Source organism: Podarcis gaigeae (genome assembly GCF_964106915.1).
Source record: "Podarcis gaigeae genome assembly, chromosome: 6".
Classification (NCBI taxonomy): Eukaryota; Metazoa; Chordata; class Lepidosauria; order Squamata; family Lacertidae; genus Podarcis; species Podarcis gaigeae.
Window position 1 is genome coordinate 98,850,897 of NC_139682.1, and position 14,664 is coordinate 98,865,560.

A 14,664-nucleotide genomic window follows, 5' to 3' on the forward strand; every position below is an offset into this window, starting at 1 on the left:
ATTGGGCCCGGTCTTATTCAACATCTTTATCAACGACTTGGATGATGGACTCAAGGGCATCCTGATCAAATTTGCAGATGACACCAAACTGGGAGGGGTGGCTAACACCCCAGAGGACAGGACCACACTTCAAAACGACCTTGACGGATTAGAGAACTGGGCCAAAACAAACAAGATGAATTTTAACAGGGAGAAATGTAAAGTATTGCACTTGGGAAAAAAAAATGAGAGGCACAAATACAAGATGGGTGACACCTGGCTTGAGAGCAGTACATGTGAAAAGGATCTAGGAGTCTTGGCTGACCACAAACTTGACATGAGCCAACAGTGTGACACGGCAGCTAAAAAGGCCAATGCAATTCTGGGCTGCATCAATAGGAGTATAGCATCTAGATCAAGGGAAGTAATAGTGCCACTGTATTCTGCTCTGGTCACACCTCACCTGGAGTACTGTGTCCAGTTCTGGGCACCACAGTTCAAGAAGGACACTGACAAACGTGTCCAGAGGAGGGCAACCAAAATGGTCAAAGGCCTGGAAACGATGCCTTATGAGGAATGGCTAAGGGAGCTGGGCATGTTTAGCCTGGAGAAGAGGAGGTTAAGGGGTGATATGATAGCCATGTTCAAATATATAAAAGGATGTCACATAGAGGAGGGAGAAAGGTTGTTTTCTGCTGCTCCAGAGAAGCGGACACGGAGCAATGGATCCAAACTACAAGAAAGAAGATTCCACCTAAACATTAGGAAGAACTTCCTGACAGTAAGAGCTGTTTGACAGTGGAATTTGCTGCCAAGGAGTGTGGTGGAGTCTCCTTCCTTGGAGGTCTTTAAGCAGAGGCTTGACAACCATATGTCAGGAGTGCTCTGATGGTGTTTCCTGCTTGGCAGGGGGTTGGACTCAATGGCCCTTGTGGTCTCTTCCAACTCTATAATTCTATGATTCTATATGCTGCTGCAGTAGGAGATGGGGAGCCCAGATGCTCAAAGAACAAGCCCTAAACGGCCTCGGTCCTGTATACCTGAAGGAGCGTCTCCACCCCCATCGTTCAGCCCGGACTCTGAGATCCAGCGCCGAGGGCCTTCTGGCGGTTCCCTCATTGCGAAAAGTGAGGCTACAGGGAACCAGACAGAGGGCCTTCTCGGTAGCGGCGCCCGCCCTGTGGAACGCCCTCCCATCAGATGTCAAAGAGATAAAGAATTACCTGACGTTCAGAAGACATCTTAAGGCAGCCCTGTTCAGGGAAGTTTTTAATATGTAATGTTGTACGGTTTTTAACACTGATTGGGAGCCGCCCAGAGTGGCTGGGGAAAACCCAGCCAGATGGGCGGGGTATAAATAATAAATTATTATTATTATTATTATTATTATTATTATTATTATTATTACAAGAGTGGTGTCACCTTATTCTGTAAATATTAGAGCCTCATACAAAGAGAAGGGTTAGTTGTTTCTCAAGGGTCATTTTGTGACTACAGTTCAAAACATTGCTCTTTCAGTGCAGCAATAACACAGAACCTCTGCAGCAGAAGTGTCCCCTCAAAAAGAAAGTGTGAACTAGTAAATTATAAGTAAAATACATATAATTGTACTTAAATGTAAATAACATAGTAAATTGTGTATGTGTATTGTGTCATGGTTTAGGAATATTTGAGAAGCCCCTTGAATGTGTAGCTTGTGTAAGACGCTGTTGACTATCTTCACTGTAGGACATTTGTTGTCAAACAGTGAGCCTTGGCCATCTTTCCCGGAGTCCTCTTCCTCCTCCTCCTCCTCCTGCTTGCTGCCTCCCAGTCTCCCCCTCTGCTCACTCCAGTTCTGTCACACTTTATGCCAAGGGTCCTCTTATGGGCTCAGGGCGAGGAAGAGCACCCACACTGTTAAGTTGTGGGTGAACATATCAGACGACACAGCGATTCTTCAAACAGCTCTTGTTTATTCACAGGCCAGAACAGAACTGAACTGAAAGGTTCAGCCAGCCTGCTTATATAGAGCTCCACTGGAACACAACAGTAACCATTTTCTGTAACTATCCAATCACTGAACGTCACTTTCGATCCCTTATTTGCATAACTATCTACAGTATCCCCCTGCTGGCCCAGGGTGAGAACTTTAGTACATAACAAGCACATCTGGGGGAAGCTGGAAGTTTGCCTTTTGTTTGCTTGCTGCAGCATCCCTGACAACGGATTTGGTTGAGGAGGTTCCCAAGTGGCTGCCCTTGTCTGTTGTTGATGTGCAGGTATCTGGGGATTTATACTGTGATTCCTTCCCTGTGTGCCTTGCCCTTCCCCTTTCAGGTAGCATCTGAGGTAGCATCTGTCAGGTAGCATCTGAGGCTTCTGTATGACGACTGCTTGCTACTGCTTTTTATCTGCTTAAAATCCCACCCCCCAAAAAACCCCAAATCCACCCCAGCTTCAGTAACAGTTCCTTAATTCTACACATAGGGTTTGAAATGCAAGCAAATAGCAAAGTAGCTTGATGGTGTGTGTGCCCGGAAGTGTAAGTTTGCCCCTTCCTGTGGGTTTGGGTTTTTTTTGGTAACACCCTGCCCTACTAAAAAACCCCACCAGCACCAACAACTTCCCTGTTTTTTTGAGAGTCCCCCAGTTCTATGAGGAGAGATGTAAAAATAACTGTGAAAGTGAGGAGTGTCTTCTGTGTTTCCCTCTCCTTCTATCCCCAACATCCCTCTCCCCTCTTCTTCTCTACCTCTCCCCCCAGGCAAGGGGGGACAGCTGATGCAGTCCCTCAGAATTCCACCAGGGGTCTGATTGGCTGCCAAGACAGTAGTCAGAGGGGGTGGAGCCTCTTGCTGATTGGCTGCCAAGACAGCAGCCAGAGGTGGGTGGAGCATCACTTTGGGTTATGATGGATGTCACCAGCGCCTGAATGGAATTTTCCATGGATGCAATTGTGGGATGTGTTACATCAGTACAGTCAATTACAACATGCTTTACTTCCTAGAGTGGACAGAGACAGGGGGTGCGTAACTTCCTGTTCCTGCTCTAAGTGACTCAGCCTATGAGTGTGACTCATGCTCTGCCCTGTTTGTTCCTGTTCGATTCAACTCATAGTTAAATCTAATCCATTTTGTTAGCACTTAGGCCCATGCTCACAAAGGATGTAAGCCACGTTATATGTTTGTAACCTGAAGCTTAAAGCCTGCCTTCTAGGATGTGTACTGTGAACAACTTGTAAGTAATAAACTTATTGTTATACTTTTAAATGCAGACTTGTGAGTCTTTATTATATTTTAGGAAGGCGAAAAGGGGAGATTGGATTAGTCATTTTGTAGAGATTCAAACGACTCTACCAGCCAGCTTCTGTGAATATAGAGGGGATTTGCTCTGCTACGTCACTCACTAGCATGAGTGAAGGAAGGATAATACTTAACAAATATTTCGGGGCCACTAGGGGGCGCATTGGAAGATGGCCGACAATACCATCTCTCCGACCCACACGGGGTAATTAAGAGGCTGTTATTAAGGGAGTAGGCAGCCTCCCTTGTTGCCCCAAGGAAATGGGGAACACTGCCCTTGCCTGCTGTGCCCATAAATCACCCCCTAATTCGAAAGAAGGGGGTGAGGGCCCTAGGCAGAATGCCCCCGTGTGGACCTCAGCTCTCCTGGACACTGTCTCTGATCGCGCACTAGTTGCAGCAATTTGGAATAATTAATTACAAAAGAAGCAAATGCACATATTTCAAGTGAAGAAGGGGAGTGAAGTCTGCTAATTTAAGTGACCTCTTCGAAAGAAGACGACGGGCTGGAGAAACAGGAATATTTTACGATGAAGATACACCAAAGGCGGGGTATGTTGACAACGGGGCTGAATGGGGGGGGGGCACCTTTTTTACTTTCCTTCTATGTGATTTACAAGAACCCCTCCTCATTAGAACCGTCGGTTGAACTGACCCAAGCAGGATGATTAAGGTCTGTGTGGAGATAAACTATATCAAAAGTATGCTTTATGGAGACCGAGAAGCAATAAGAGCTTTTGGGAATGGTGCAGCAATTAATTCGGAGTCGCCATCTTGCCAAAGGATTTATAGCCGGGAGGAAGAATGGACTTGGTTTTCAGACTGCATTCCTAGTGAATCTCCTCAGAGGTTTTGAGAAAGGAGGCAGATTGGTGAAGATTAATGACGCTAAGACTGTTTTGATGTATGGAAGTGATGTTATATGGAAAACGTCTGGATATGACTACTGGATAAAAAAATATATATCCACGCACGATTACAAACTGTTCTAACCAGCTTGCGGAGACTATCAGAGGTCACAAAGAGAAAGGAAAAATATATGAAAATAACAACAAGAGATGTGGAAAAATAATAAGAAAGGACTGGATAGTACTGTGAACATCATAAGGTCAGATTTGTAGACATTAAAACAGCAGTAAGAAGCAAGAAGTTGATTGGATCCCTTCGGAACTTGAAATATGGGTACCCCCAACAAAAATTTAAAATTCGGCTGTGTAATTTGGAATTTATGTAATTTGGTTTGATTTGATGTGATTGGTCGGTTAATAAAAATTTATTCTTAAAAAAACCAAAAACTTAACAAATATTTCCTTCCCTATTATCCTAAACATCCGCACAGCAATGGCTAGTATCCATTCCATCTGGGATTCCAAAGAAGATTCCAAAGGGTCTGCTCAAGAGCCTCCTGGGCAGCAAATACAAGCACATCACGCCCCCCCCCCCCACTTCCAAAGATGAGCTGCAGCAAACCTCTTCAAATCAATATTTTATTACTGAGACACAATCATCATCATGGACAGCAGAGTCTAAAAGCAGGGCTAGGCTTTGGGCAGGAATTCATTTCCAAGAAACTCGGTGTTAAAATTAGGAAAAAAGATTCTCCACCTCAAAGTATGTTTCCATTTATACAGAGCAGGAAATCTCCCAGTCATCTAGCATGAGGCTTCTTTTGAAAGCCTTCATAATAAGCTAGCTTGCTACATGTTTGGGGTGGGGGGGAGGCACATTGCAGCTATTATGATTTGTGAAACTGTTGGAATCCACAGCCAATTCCATCCTTCCAGCCCTAAAAAGAAGGCAAAGAGAATACTGTGAGCAAAATGGATCTAAGCCATCAGGGCTACAAAAGCAATCCTGGGTCTATCAAGAAGAAGCTTTAATAACAGGAATTTACCTGAACTTCATTTGAAGGTGTGGCTTTCAGCCCCTCCACGGCCAAACCCTGAAAGGAAACCAGACAAATCAATACTAGTGGCATTTTCCACACCTGGTTATCTAGCCATGCAAAGAGCCCCCCAAGATGAGGCTCTGAATGGGCCTAGGTCAGGACTTTTTAAAGATCATGACAATTCCCTCTGTTGTAGCCTCCCAGACATATACAGAAAAGGGGTTTTTCCCTCAAGGGACAAGATTAGTTCTTCATCCATAGTTATCCAGGGATCTGAAAAGTCATATTAATTTAATGAAAGGACAGTACATCTCTAGTTTAGTGGACCATGATCACCAAGCAGCTTGCTTCATCAATCCCTGCCACATGGAAAGGCAGTTCTTTCAAAGGGTACATTTGGCTATTTGGCTCTTCTGCGGCAATTAGCCTCTCAAACAGAGACTGAAGATCATCTCCCAGACCCACTTGTGAATGGGTGCAGAAATCCTAGTTTGGGGATTTGGGGCTATGTCCACACCCTTTTGCCATTGGTACCAGCTATGTCAGATTACAGGAAATGTTGAAGCCATTAAAAAAAAAGATTCTTCCTGGTGTTTCTCAGAAAAACATATCAAATAAAGAAGCATATTAAATAATCTTATTTTACTGTTTTAACAATGTAAAATGTATCATTTACAACTTAGAATATAAAAGGCAAGAAGAATTCACATGCAATTTACCTGTATTCTTGTTTCATAGACTTGGTGCGGAAATATATATTGCATCTGAGTGTTCAGTATAAGAATTTATTCTCTAATACTGTAGATTGTCTTGCATTATTTTTTTAAATAAAAGCATTTAATGTTGGGACCCACCCTAGTTTTGTAAATAGTTTAAACATATAGCTGCATACTTTGTACCAGACCAAATACTCTCATTTTATCTGAATGGAAATCGTAAAAATATCAATAAGCATTTACAATATGTTGTTTTTTTCCAGTGTTTCCCCATGTCTTCAGAATCATCTAACTGCACAGAAGGTGCGAAGAGATGGAAAATGGAGCCTCGGACGTGTTGCAAAGGTGCTTGGGTGGGAATTGGATTAGGAAGCTCCAAGGCAATCTTCAAATGTGACAGTAAAGTCTATCACCATATGGCTGCCACACATTAATGTACAACAGCAAACAGCAGAGGCACTTAATGTGCAGCCCGGCCAGCATCCGGTTTATAACTACTTGACAGAGAGAGTTCTGCCTCCTGTGAGCCAGAGAGACTCCAATATACACGGGGATACTCTGGCATGTGATCTTATTTCCATAAGATGAAATCTTTGGAGCAACAAGTGCTTGTCTGGAGGAATCTTACCTTTTGGTCCAAACAAGGCAGCATAGCAAGGGTGGTTGCAATAAGGCTTGCCATCATGCTGCAGAGAGAATACAAACATCTCAGAGGAAGCAGGGTAGACGGGACAGTTGATGGAAGGATTGTGGTATGTATGGACGATGGGACAGACCCAGAGCCACCAACCAATTCCTGCTGGAGGCTAAGAAGGCAGAGCATCACTTGCCGTCTGCTCTTGGGGCAAAAGCCAAGCCTGCTGCTCAGAGCAGCTGCCTGCAGCTCTGTTTGCCCTGCCAGAGGAGTGGAGTCCACAAATAAGGGCAAAGCAGGGGTGGCCAATTTTGACAAACCGTTGTGACAGTCCCCTCACAAACAGACAAACCCAATCCCCACAAGAGTCTCTCCTTTCCAAAACCCCAAACCAACCCCTCCAAAAACTCCCACTCCACATTCCCCCACCTACCTAGCAATATGTCCTCTGACTCCCTTTAAAACACACACACACACACACACACAGAGAGAGAGAGAGAGAGAGAGAGAGAGAGAGAGAGAGAAAGCTTCAGTTCCCCCACCCAGGAAGAAACCCAAACTCACTCATTCCACAGCTCACAATAAACTCTCACAAAGATACCATGGTAACACAACACACCCGCACCCACTCAGGAAGAATGCACAAACCATTCAAACAGGCACCCCGCCCCTCGCCAGGCAGCCCCAGCTCCCTTTCCCCATGCGCTCCCCTCTTCCTGCTCTCAAAAGAGGCTGCTGGGCTGGGTGTGCTGCAAAGCAACGTTCCAGCTGCACCACCCTCTTCCTTTGCTGCTCGGCTTCTGCACAGAGAGAAGGGAACAGGATGGCTGGTAATGGGACTAGTAATGGGACTCTCCCCGCCCCCGCCCCCAAAGTTAAACTAAAGAAAATAAATTGTAACTCTGTAAGAATCAGGAGGGGCCGCACACAGTGTTGGGCAATCCAAGTGGCAAATCATTGCAGTCAATGCTTTGCTCCTTCCATGAACATGAGAAACGGCACTGCAAACCAGGGATTTGTTTGTTAGCTGGTGGTTACCGTGGTGTGAAAACCAGCCACCCTGGCAGCACAAACACAACCTGCAGCCAACTAATCTGAACAATAAGGCTGTCTGTCATCCGGCGTTCCTTCTGAATTATTTCCCTCTTCTACTTGAGGGAGGGGGAGCATACATTCACTCCTGAAAGGTGGGAGACCAGTTAATAAGCTGCCAAAAGAAATGTTTTTGTGATCCTCTTTTCCTCCTGCTCATATGTATGTGCAAGGGAAACAATGGGAACCCCAATACTTTAACTGGGGGGAAACAACAACCCACCAATAAATTGGGTAAACCATAGGTCCTGTGTAGAACTTTAAAAAGGGGACATCTTCATGCACAGGTAGCTTTTAGAAATAAATATAATTGATGATATCATATATTGTTCTCCCCAATGAGACATGTGAAAAACAGTAAGAAACAGAAATCATTGACTAAAGTCCATTTCACATAGATATTCTGCAAGTATCTTGCAATATCCTTGGGAGATAAAGATGGCATATAAACGTAATAAATAATAAGACGAAGAAGCCAGTGGCTTTAGTTAGCAGGCTATCTGCACAAACTGTCAGAGCAAGCACACATCACAATTCTGCTTCTGTTGCTCAACCCACTTTAGAGGCACATGCATATGTTTGCAGCAAATTATTCAGAAGCATCACGTCAGAAAAAGCCACATGGACATATGCAGTTACTCTGCAAACTGGCTCCTCCTGGATGTTTGTCATGCAGGCAAGAAGCAGCCACCTCAAACCTCGACTTACCTCTGCATGGCCACCTGCAGTCAGGGTCTTGCTGCATTTTTCGCACTTCAAGCACGGCCGATGCCAGTCTTTTCCCAGGGAAGTGACTTTCTCAGCTACCGTGGCAGGGACACAAACAAGAAATAGTGGTGGTGGTGATGATGATGATGATAATTATTATTATTATTATTATTATTATTATTATTATTATTATTATTAATTTATACCCCACCTATCTGGCTGAGTTTCCCCAGCCACTCAAGGCGGTTTCCAATCAAGTATTAAAAACAATACAGCATTAAATATTAAAAACTTCCCTAAACAGGGATGCCTTCAGATGTCTTTTAAAGATAAGATAGCTGCTTATTTCTTTCACATCTGAAGGGAGGGCGTTCCACAGGGCAGGCGCTACTACCAAGAATGCCCTCTGCCTGGTTCCCTGTAACCCCTGTAACCTCACTTCTCGCAATGAGGGAACTGCCAGAAGGCCCTCGGTGCTGGACCTCAGTGTCCGGGCTGAACGATGGGGGTGGAGACGCTCCTTCAGGTATACAGGACCAAGGCTTTAAAGGTCAGCACCAACACTTTGAATTGTGCTTGGAAACGTACTGGGAGCCAATGCATATCTCTCAGGACTGGCGTTATGTGGTCCCAGCGGCCACTCCCAGTCACCAGTCTAGCTGCCGCAGTTTCTGGGTCACCTTCAAAGGTAGCCCCACATACAGCGCATTGCAGTAGTCCAAGCGGGAGATAACTAGAGCATGCACCACTGTGGCAAGACAGTCCGCAGGCAGGGAGGGTCTCAGCCTGCGTACCAGGTGGAGCTGGTAGACAGCTGCCCTGGACACAGAATTGACCTGCGCCTCCATGGACAGCTGTGAGTCCAAAATGACTCCCAGGCTGCGCACCTGGTCCTTCAGGTGCACAGTTACCACATTCAGGACCAGGGAGTCCCCCACACCTGCTCGCCCCATCACCCAAAAACAGTACTTCCGTTTTGTCAGGATTCAACCTCAATCCGTTATCCGCCATCCATCCTCCAACTGCCTCCAGACACACAGGACCTTCACCGCCTTCACTGGTTCCAATTTGAAAGAGCGATAGAGCTGGGTATCATCCGCATACTGATGAACACCCAGCCCAAACCCCCTGATGATCTCTCCCAGCAGCTTCATATAGATGTTAAAAAGCATGGGGGAGAGGACAGAGCCCCGAGGCACCCCACAAGTGAGAGCCCAGTATACAAGCACTCAGTGTTAGTGGCTCCTTACACCAGGGTTACAGTCACCAAAATGGAATGACTAGTTGCCATTTGGGGGGGAGACGTCTCGAAAGCCATATTTTTCCATACAACATTTCAGTTCCTGAAATTCATTCTAATTGTGCAGATAAAATAGTACAGATAGAATTCTACAGGATGTGTTGCTGGTGTGTGAAAACAATCAAGATCCAAGGATCTCCAGACATGCACCTCCAGTTGGGGGAGACATCAGGCGCCATCCTGGCATCTTCACCTGGTTGCAAGTGGCCGAAAGCCAGATGCAAAATGTGCTTGGCGCCTGGCAAATTTTGAATGCTGCAAGCCCCAAACCAAGAACTTGGGAATTTGCTGTGACACGTTTGTCCAAATAGATCACCTACTTGTTCAGCTTCTGAGGGACTGCAGGCTGACAGCCTCTCCTGCTGCAAGTATCATTTGAACTCACTTGCCACATCAGCTCAGTCAAACACATAGATTTCAACCACCACCAGTACAATCTATCTGCTTCCCCTCCTAGTCCTATTTACAAAGGGTGTCATTTTAATAAGGCTCTTTCAACTACTGCAGCTCACAAATAATTTCCAAGGGACAAGGCTTAGATTTTTCACAGCAACATTGTTTAGCTTTATGTTCACACTTAAAGATGCGCTACATCCATTGTTCCAAGCACTACCCAATTTCAAACATGCCTTGAGGTGCTCCTGCAAGTTCATTTCCTTTTGCAGCAGTGTAATAGCTTTGCTGCTTCGGAATACTGTGGCCCTGCTCTTTGTCATTTAGAAATCTAAGAGCAAAAGTCTCCAGATCACAAACCACAAATTAAAGGAAAAACTCAACAAAATTAGGCAAATATCCACTGCACGCAGAAAGAGAAGACTTTGCTGGACACACTTCAAAAAATAAAGTTTTTTTAAAAGGCTAAACCACTGCTGTTTACAATTTATAAGGGCTGGGAGATTTAAAGGGCTTTGCAAGTACATTTTGAAGCAAGAGCTACATTGCTGGATTTCTGTTGATCAGGCCCTGCATTAACACCTTAAGCAAATAGGTAAGAAAATGCTAAAAGCAGCACAGGATGAAAGGTGATATGAGCCAACTCAAGTCAGTGGCATCAAGCCAGCTCCATCTACAGAAAACTTCTAGCTACTTCCCCATGAACTGGAGCTATCAATGTCAAAGGCAATCATTTCCTGTTAACCATTTCCTGTTCAACAGCACCTACTACATGAAAAGAAAAGTGACATGAACAAAGTGTTATGGTTTTTCTAAATACAGCAGTGGCAGGATGCATATCTGACTTGAAGCCTCACTCATCTAAGGAGGAAGCTGCCTGTGGAAGTGTGCCCTGGCCTCTGCACATGCTCAGAGCTCCCCTTCCCATATTGTAAGGCTCCAGGGCTGAGCTCTGCTGCAGATCAGACATAACTGCACATATAGTTGGATTTGTACATTTTGTCCTCAAATGTACACAGGAGCTCTGAAATTGATTACTGCGTCTTAGAGGTGAACACAGTGTCTGCTTGGCAGTCCAGACTCCCTCAGATGATGCTTGAACACTAATTCTCTGGGTCCCATACAAACTTGTAACACAAATACTGTACACCTTTTCCCTATTTGAAAAAAGGAGGCTTAATTGGTGTTCTTTAGCTTTTAAGATTCATTTGTTTAATCTTTTTATGGTTCTGGCTGCCTGTTTTGTATTTCCAGCTGTGTAAACCAATATGCTGTGACTGTATGTTCATTCTACATGACTGTTGTATCACTTAGACATTGTTCCTTTTTAAATATGTGTGTGTGTGCGAAAAGCAAGAATATTTTACATAATCATTCACAATCATAAACATACATACACATAAATATTGATCTGTACATGAACATATGAATCCAAGTTATTGGCAGCCCTATATCCATTATACAGGGGTACCTCGGGTTAAGTACTTAATTCATTCCGGGGGTCTGTTATTAACCTGAAACTGTTCTTAACCTGAAGCACCACTTTAGCTAATGGGGCCTCCTGCTGCTGCCGCGCCGCCGGAGCACAATTTCTGTTCTCATCCTGAAGCAAAGTTCTTAACCTGAAGCACTATTTCTGGGTTAGCGGAGTCTGTAACCTGAAGCGTATGTAACTGAAGCGTATGTAACCTGAGGTACCACTGTACTCAATTCTATTTTGGGGGCTGTCAGAACTCACTTAGCCATTTCCTCTCTAATCGTTTTGTAATGACACATCATCACAGTTAGTTCTATGACCTCTAATTCCCCCCAAACTTTCCTGATTAGTTCAGTTTTTGGTCCTCTGTTCTGTTGTTTCTACGGTCAGTATCCTTGCAATGGATTGGTATTTGCAAAATCTGTATTTTATGTTTTTAATGCTCTTGTTGGTGTGTAAAATTCAGCAAACGTAAAGATTTGTATGTGAAACATTTCCTTAAATATTTCTATTACCATTTGCCAATATTACTGCTTTCTTACAAGGCTTCCCCCCAATAAAAATCACCTTTTGGTTCCTGTCAAATCCAACTCTTTCCCTCTCCTGATTTACAGATTTTTCCCCTCCAGTACCACTGAACTGCCATTTTTATGTAATTTTATTTATAAGATATGGCAATTGAAAAATCAGAGCCCCTCTGAAACAAAAACTGGATTTTTTGTTCAACTAGTTTTCAAAATTATTCCCTTGGAATTTCTCTATTTGTATTGTAATTCAATTTCATCATATAATTATGGATTATTTACCTATTTTTAAAAAATAATAATTTAAGTATCTTGGATAACATTTGAGATATCTTTCAGTTTGTTTGACTCAGTCTTCTCCTTCCAAATTTCCTAATTGTCAGCCTGTTCGGAAAAGTCCCAATTTGCAAATACTGAGTGCGTCTACCTTCAGTTTTGCTTATACTTGTTCAGTGGTCTGGAAATCTTTCCAATCTTGAAAGATTTTCTATTTATTTTCTTTCCATATCTGGAAATTTCCCAATTGTCCTTTTAGATTGAACTGTTCATATCTTCTAGTAGAGAAGTCAATGGGGAGAGTTTGAGGAATAAGAACAGTTCATATTGATGCCAAATTTTTATACATGCTTATTACATGTGACTCCCCTCTGTAAAATGTTTGCCTATCTTCTTTACTCAGTGGCATAGCGTGGGGGGTGCAGGGGGGGGGCCGGCCGCACCGGGCGCAACATCTGGGGGTTAGGGTTAGGGGGCGCAAATCCATGAGTTAGGGGGCGCAAATCCACGGGTTAGGGGGCACAAATTACTTGCCTTGCCCCGGGTGCTGACAACCCATGCTACGCCACTGTCTTTACTTGTCCATAGTGATACTTAATATCGGGGTGCCAACTCACCCTCAGGATTGTGGGTATCCCCCGCCGCAAGGTGGACATGCGACGTCACACAGGGAGGGGCTCGGACGCAGAGGCACAGACTCTGCCTCTATGTCCAGGCTCCCCAAAAGGCCGCCTCACTGGCTGGATGCAGAGGGCGAAGTTGAACTTTCTCTCGCAGCCTGCCGGCCTTTCTCCTTGACTTCATGGGTGCCCAACCTCCACCATTGTATTACTGTGGGTGCCCAAGCAACCATGGCCCCCTGGTCTTAACTGAACATTCCTCCTATGGTCTATTATATTTCCTCATCTGGTACCATTGCATCATCCATGCTGGACCAGACCTGCTGCACCAACATGGCAACTTATGTCTGGAAGTCCCCATCCTCTCATCTTGTTTTCTCCAGGTTCCTTCCTACTCATTTTCCTCTATCCTATTGCCCCCCCCCCCCCAACTTAGCGCTATTTCATTGGGCCTGCATTGCAAACAGGGCTGTCGGGAGCAGATTCCTTGACAATACAGTCTTGGTTCTTCCCAGTTTTCTGGGTCTGCCAGACAACAGGCTTGGCCAAGCCTTCGAACTTGGCTCTTCTGTGCCTTCGCCACACCGCGGAGCAGCCCACGTCGTCGCCGCAAAGAGCCCGAGCCTGCGGATCTCCGTGTCGCCATCACTGTTGCCGCCGAGGGGCTGGGCGTCGAGGAATCCCCGGGAGCGCGGGCTCCGAGGCTGCTCGGCTCCCGCAAATCTGGACAGAGCTGTCCAGGTCCTGCAATTGGACCTCCGTTTCTCCCCGGGGAAGCCGGTTGCCCAGCCCGGCCCGTCCAGACGCGCATTTGCCCGACCCTCCCGCCTCAGCTGCGCCCGCCGCCAGGACCGCAGGCAGCTCGGCCCAAGCGACCCTGGGGGGGGGGGGGGCTCCCTTTTGGCCCAGTCTCGCCCGCGCGGCAAGCGGCGGGTCCCCGAAGCAGGGCTGCCCGCGCGAGAGACGCGCCCCCGATCCAGGGCAAGAGAGCCTCCCGCCACTCCTGTCTAGGCGCCCCGACGGGCAGTCTTACCGAAGTACACCTCCTTCTGGCACTTGGGGCACTTGGGCATGGCGGCGTCGGCGGCGTCGAGCACTCGGTCTCCCCGACGGAGGCAGCGGTGGCAGCTACGAGCGGAGAGCCCTTGCACTGCCTGCTCGCTGCTGGCGGAGAGGATCCTGCCTGGCCTGGGCGCCTCCGGCCCCGCCCGCCCGCCCGCCTGGGCCGCACCCTCGAAGCTCCGCCAGCTACGCCTCGCCCTTTCCTCGCCGCGAGGAAGCGTCCCGCCCGAAGCCGACGGCCCCTGGCTTCAACGCAAGCGAAGCTCCTCCAAGTTCGCAGCAGCCTGCATTAAACAGACACCAGCCTTTTGAACTCGGCGGGCTCAGAAATGACCTGGGTACCAACCAGTGTAGTTGTTTAACGGAAATACCCGAAATACCCAGGTAGTTAGAATTCAGTTGTTTCCAAAGGCGGCCCCTTAGCGATTACCAGAGATGGAGATATGGGGCTAAGCTCTCTCTCTGACCAGTAATGAATACAGAAAGACAGGAGCTGTTTTATCCCACGTCAGCTTATCAGTCCATCTAGCTCAGTGTTGTTCACACTGACCGGCAGCAGCTCTCCAGGATTGGAGGCAGGGTTCTCTCCCACCAGCCCTACCTCAAGATGCCATGGGGGACTGAACCCGGAACCTTCTGCATGCCGAGCAGCTGCTGTACCACTGAATAGGGCAATTCCCCAGTGGCAAGCTGATAGAAGACATTCTATGT

The 14,664-nt window shown here is 46.2% G+C and overlaps 1 protein-coding gene and 1 long non-coding RNA gene across 2 annotated transcripts; one reads left to right on the forward strand and one right to left on the reverse strand.

Moving 5' to 3' along the window:
- Positions 1–1,391: 1,391 nt before the first annotated feature.
- Positions 1,392–6,284, forward strand: LOC310846898. The gene is made up of 2 exons (XR_014565600.1): positions 1,392–3,198; positions 6,131–6,284. It is a non-coding gene; the product is annotated as an uncharacterized lncRNA (long non-coding RNA).
- CRIP1 (cysteine rich protein 1) lies at positions 4,737–14,154 on the reverse strand. Its single transcript, XM_083744062.1, has 5 exons — positions 13,925–14,154; positions 8,302–8,396; positions 6,496–6,553; positions 5,158–5,205; positions 4,737–5,049 (listed from the first exon to the last, which is right to left on the reverse strand). Exons 1-4 carry the CDS (start codon positions 13,962–13,964, stop codon positions 5,165–5,167), a joined length of 234 nt encoding a protein of 77 aa, XP_083600188.1. The 5' UTR covers positions 13,965–14,154; the 3' UTR covers positions 4,737–5,049; positions 5,158–5,164.
- Positions 14,155–14,664: the final 510 nt, after the last annotated feature.